The sequence below is a fragment of the Camellia sinensis genome, chromosome 1 (assembly GCF_055761805.1).
Source record: "Camellia sinensis isolate YWXY chromosome 1, ASM5576180v1, whole genome shotgun sequence".
Taxonomy (NCBI): domain Eukaryota; kingdom Viridiplantae; phylum Streptophyta; class Magnoliopsida; order Ericales; family Theaceae; genus Camellia; species Camellia sinensis.
In genome coordinates, this window is record NC_138961.1 from 187,816,128 (window position 1) to 187,821,701 (window position 5,574).

At 37.2% G+C, this 5,574-nt stretch overlaps 1 protein-coding gene across 1 annotated transcript; it reads left to right on the forward strand.

Annotated features, from left to right (window-relative positions):
* Window positions 1-3,914: 3,914 nt before the first annotated feature.
* Window positions 3,915-4,986, forward strand: LOC145821637 (WAT1-related protein At2g37460-like). The gene is made up of 3 exons (XM_082918180.1): window positions 3,915-4,040; window positions 4,683-4,844; window positions 4,951-4,986. Exons 1-3 carry the CDS (start codon window positions 3,915-3,917, stop codon window positions 4,984-4,986), a joined length of 324 nt encoding a protein of 107 aa, XP_082774306.1.
* The last annotated feature ends 588 nt before the right edge of the window (window positions 4,987-5,574 follow it).

The following is a 5,574-nucleotide window of genomic DNA, read 5'->3' on the forward strand; positions in this document are numbered from 1 at the left end:
GCTGTATCCACATTTCAACAGATATGCATATTAGCTATATCAACACTTCCAAAGATAAGCATATGAGCTGTATCAATACTTCCAAAGATAAGCATATGAGCTGTATCAGTGGAGTCCATCCCCTATCTCCTCCCAAACAACATCCGGTTTAGAGGTCCATCCCCTATCTTCCCCTAAACCGTGGAGTACATCCCCTATCTCCTCCCCCACACACAACATATATACACAAAGGTCATATACGCAATCAATCAATACATAACGTTAATGTATTCTATCAACCGTCATACTCTATGACATATCCAATTGATTAGTTTTAGTTTGCCTAATCATCATGCATTGTCTATAACAATCAAAATTACCCTCCACCGGTAGCCCAAGCAATTATTTCTAAATAGATAATAAAAGCTCCAACAAATAAAATATCGATGTTTTCAAAGTGAGCGATTAATAAATCTAACTCCACTATTCAACCATATAATGAACCGATTTCATTATTTCCAACTCAATTCCATAAGTTTACAATTTTCCCAAATTAATTATGCCAAATAATTTATACAACAAATTAGGGTTTTCTACCCCATTTCCCAATATTGACCCAATGGCCTATATATCCATAATCAACAACAATATCATTATTTTGAAACCCAAAATACATATTATGAGTCCAAAATCACAAAACCCTTTTACACATTTTGAAACCCTAAGTCCCAAAATTTCCCAAGTTCAACACTCTATCAAAACAACTAAAAATCTAGGTCAAAGACCATAGGAGTGAGTAGGAACCCTTACCTCAAAAGATGACACCCAACGAAGAAGATGGTGAAAACGAAATTGCTCCAAACCACGAGTTTCTCGGATCAAAAGATAGCCCGCGACGATCAACAACTCTTTTGTAAAGGCCAAAGGTGAGGAAAACACCCTAGCTAGATCAATACTTAGAGAGAAGTTAAGGTTTTAGAGAGAGGAGCTCTCAAATGGCTTTTTCAGAAAAGTAAGAGAGAGAAAGAATGAGAAAAAGTGATTTAAAACTGCCCCACAGCCAACTGATATACGACATTCCCGCTCGAGCGGAAAACACAACGCTCGAGCGTCAAGAACAAAAACTAGGTCCGCTCGAGCGCAAAAAGGCCCGCTCGAGCGCCAAGACACAAGAATAAAGCACATTCGCTCGAGCACGAAAACCAGTCCGCTCGAGCGTAGATTTCCCCCTCCCAGAACTTACACCGAAAAGGTACTACTCGCTCGAGCACCAGAGCACCCGCTCGAGCGCCACCGCTCGAGCGTAAAGAAACCCGCTCGAGTGTAAAAATCACACCTGCAAAAGTTTTGCAGGGACACGAAAAACTGGGAGTGTGCAATATCCGCTCAAGCGCAACAAGACCCGCTCGAGCGGGACGACCAAAAACCTGGCAACAAGATTTCTGACCAAGGTTCAACCCACCTGTTCGAAACAAGCCTAACACATCCTATAACTCAAACAAACGAATTAAAGGAAGACAACAAGATAGATACAACTACCAACTTCACGGAACCGAGTCCGGAATACAACAGAACAGTAAAGGGACAACCGGGATCGCTATAAAAGGCTTCTCGAGCCATCATATACAAAATACAATGAAATGCAAGCTAAGAAGCATGATCTTCAAGATGCTACAAAATGCGAATCCAAAACAAGTTGCAAGGCACATCTAGGCGTCGCCGCCGTCCTGCTCATCACCTACATATATATAGAGAGGGTGAGCTTGGATACTCAGTGAATGGTACAAGTAATAAAGGGTTTGCATGCATGATATCCGAGATCTTTAAACAAACAATACATAATCATAGCTTGTAACAAAACCTGGGATGAATCGAGTTCATCTAACAAATCTTTCAAGCTTCATCAATCAAAGTCTTTCAAGGCTTTCAAGTTTCAAGGGATGACATTAACAAAGGTTGTGCTACAATTGCTTATAGTCCCCTAGCACGTACGGACTTTCAAAGGTTGTGCTACAAATGCTTATAGTCCCCTAGCACGTACGGACTTTCAAAGGTTGTGCTACAAATGCTTATAGTCCCCTAGCATGTACGGACTTTCAAAGGTTGTATCAAAACCAAGGCAAATACTTAACACACAAAATAGGGATAGTCATTCATGCTTAACAAATACTTTTCCAAAACAAGGCAAAGCAAAGCTTTAACAAAACATTATAACATAGCTTTATTAAAAATACCACTCACATAGTTCTTCAAACGTCGGGGTTACAAGCAAGGATCCAGGCCTACAAGCACATAACAAATCCCATTGAATGCACTTTCAAACAAGCTTTACATGAATGCAAATGATCTCGACATTCCTTCAAAACTAAGTCGAAAAAAAACAAAACACTGTTCCTCATATCGAGAAAACATAATGGGCACCAATCAGGTCTTGGCCGAGGTCCCACACCTCCTTGCCGAGGTGTGGTCCCGATGGCCACATTCAAGGAAACAAAGTCGGGAAAATCTGGGTTTCCCTTTCTTTGAAGAACATGAAGAACATGATCATGAAGAACATGAATGCAAAGAGCATAACTTGTTATTACAAAATCTGAGATTTCATGCTATGAATTCAAAAACATGGACCTGGGCACCCATACTCGAAGGTTTTATAAAAACAAACACAAAACATGAATCTTAATGCAAACTTTCGGATCAAACAAGGCTTTATCTTCAAGAACACATGAGTACCACTTTCTGTTTCTAAACCCAACTTTAAATCGATGCATGGCTTGCAATTCAGGTTCAATCATGCAATGCAGCTAGATGATCAATAAGAACAACAAGAGTAGATTAAGATTCTAACCTCAAAACACGAATCAACTGGTTTGAACTCTAAGGATCAAGCTTGAAAATCTATTCCTCCTCTAAGAACTTCTCTCTCCTCAAGAACAAGATATGATACAAAATGATGCATTCCTCTTCTGCTGGCTGATTTAACACTCAGCTCGGACATGTGGCAATGGTTGGTTGGTTCTTCTAAAAAAGGTGACTGAGTGAAAAGACAAGACTATGACAAAGTGTGTTCAACAAGCAAGATGGCATAGGCACTCCGACAAGTAATGATCTCGGCTAAGAACAAGGTATCGGCAAGTAAGGGAACAATGATCTCGGCTAGGAAGGACAACACTTGGCCTAGCTGTGCTACACCTCTGCCTAGATGTGCCACACCTCGGTCTAGGTCGCACCAATCCAAGAACAAGATCACTTAGGCGCAAAGGTAACATCTCGGCCTAGATAATACACATCTCGGACTTGGTGATGAACACCTCGGTCTAGATGATGACATCTAGGCCAACATGCCTTGGTAAAGGTGGAGGTCGACCAAAGTGGTTCCAAGATGGTTCTAAGCTTAAGGTGACCTCAGCTTGGATTAATCTAGGCTAAACATACACACCAAACAAGGAACAAAGCATGCAAGTAGCACTTATGCAAGACAAATCAAGGTTTTGCAAATGCAACATATCAAGACAAGATCATGTAATATATGCAAACATGACTAGAGTAAAGTGAGGGTTGTTACAAATAAACCTCAAACTTGTGGAACAGGCCAGGTCTAGATCAGAATTTGATGTATACTGGATCCAAACAAACACCAGCTAGTTTCTTGTCTTGTATGGCTGGTGTCCGTCCTACACTGACCTTCATTGCTGCTTGGATTTTTAGGTATGTTTTGTAACTTAATTAAACTTGCATATATTTATTCCAAATTCACATAATATGTTCAATTTTGTCTGCTAAAATAATGCAAACGAACAACTTTATTATTTTTTTCTCTCTTTTTTTTATTTTTTATTTATTTTTATTTTTTATATTGTTCAGATTTGATATTCAGGTTAGAGATAGTCAGATTTAATCAAAGGCGGAGCCAGGCAAAATTGTTAGGTACTATAATTATGGCAGGAGGTACCATAATTATAGGACTTTATAGTGGCCCTACTATATCTGCATCATTCCACTCGGATATTCGTGAACAAGAATCCGAGATTAAAGAGGACTATATCGAGGGCTCTATTTCAGTGGTCTAATTTGTCCTCTACATCATTTTATCTGTAAGGTTTTCATTCAATTATTTATTATATTTTATTGCCACAACTCCTTTGTTTATTGATGTTGTCATTGTTTGTTGCTTTTACCATTTGTTACTCTTCATTGAACAAAAAGAAAAATTGCTACATGAATGTTCTTTAATATCCATAACTTTTGTGTTATTCCAAATTAGAGATAAATCTTCTCACTAACCTAAGAGATATTTATTAATTAATTTAGTGAGTTTAATGGATATTATCAAGATTCTATGTAAGTAGAACTTTCTCTATAATATACTTGTTTAGACCTAAGAAATATTCATAAATTAGTATCGTGAGTTTAATAAATATTATCAAGAGTCGATGTGGGTTGGATTTGCTAGAGTGGTTAGCTACCCTATTGGTTAGGTTGAAAAATTATTTAGAACTATTGATTTTATAAGATACATAAAATATTAATAACATCCACAAATAAATCTAATTATTGGTTTAAGGTTTCTTTGAGAGCTTTTATCTCTTTATAGGATTATAGTTACATATTGTAGTACGCTTGAGAAAAATTTATTAATTAATATGTTTTTTACAAAGCAAATCAATATCTTCATGTTTATTGACTTTTTAATTTTTTATTTTTAGGGCGAAGTTGTTATGAAATACCCTACACCTCTTGCCCTTACGGCAAACGTCGGCTTGACCGGAGCCATTATTGACACTGGGGTTGCATTGGCTTTGGAAGTAAGACATAAAGCTTCGTGGAGCATTGAGTGGGACATAGAACTCTTTTATTACTTCTATGTTGTGAGTAGTACCACCAGTAACTAATTTGTTCATTACTTTACAAGTCCATATTTTGAATTTGCTACAAACTAATCTTTGAGTTGACTTTATTTATTGATAATTGTAGGGCCTTGTTGTATCTGCTCTGGCTACATATGTTTAGAATATATTGATAAAGAGCAAGGGTCCAGTATTTGTCACTGCCTTCAGCCCTTTGTCAATGATTCTAGGGATATTATTTGGATTCATAATACTAGGAGAAAGTGTGCATTTAGGAAGGTATTTACTAAAAAATTCTATACATATGAAATCTTTATCTACTAAGTATATCTATATATGTGTGTGTTTTTAACTTTGCTATTAACTTCAGTGTGATAGGAGCGATTCCGATTATAGGCGGATTGTTCGCTTTATTATGGGGCAAAAGCGGGATAGAAGAAGTGCAGGTTTCTTAGCTTCTTCAGAAATGTGCATCATCTTCTGCAATTCTGCTATAGATAGGCCAATTTTATTGATGAATGCTTAGCCAAGTTGTACGCGCACAATTTTAACAACTTCATATAGAATTGGCCTCGTAATAATCTTCTTAGTCTTTATATTGTCATTGTAAATGTATAATTCAATGAAAACACAAATATTTCCCACCTAATTCCTTGTCCTGATGAGGCCTCAAACATTTGCTCTTGCATGTTTTGGCTAACAGTTTATGAACACTACTTTAAATTTTAATTTTTGCTATGAAAAAAATTGC

Coding starts and splice junctions, on each gene's coding strand:
- LOC145821637 (XM_082918180.1), top strand. CDS start 3,915: ATGGCAGGAGGTACCATAATTATAGGACTTTATAGTGGCCCTACTATA. Junction 4,041..4,682: donor TCGAGGGCTCTATTTCAGTG/GTCTAATTTGTC, acceptor TTTTATTTTTAG/GGCGAAGTTGTTATGAAATA. Junction 4,845..4,950: donor TCTTTTATTACTTCTATGTT/GTGAGTAGTACC, acceptor TGATAATTGTAG/GGCCTTGTTGTATCTGCTCT.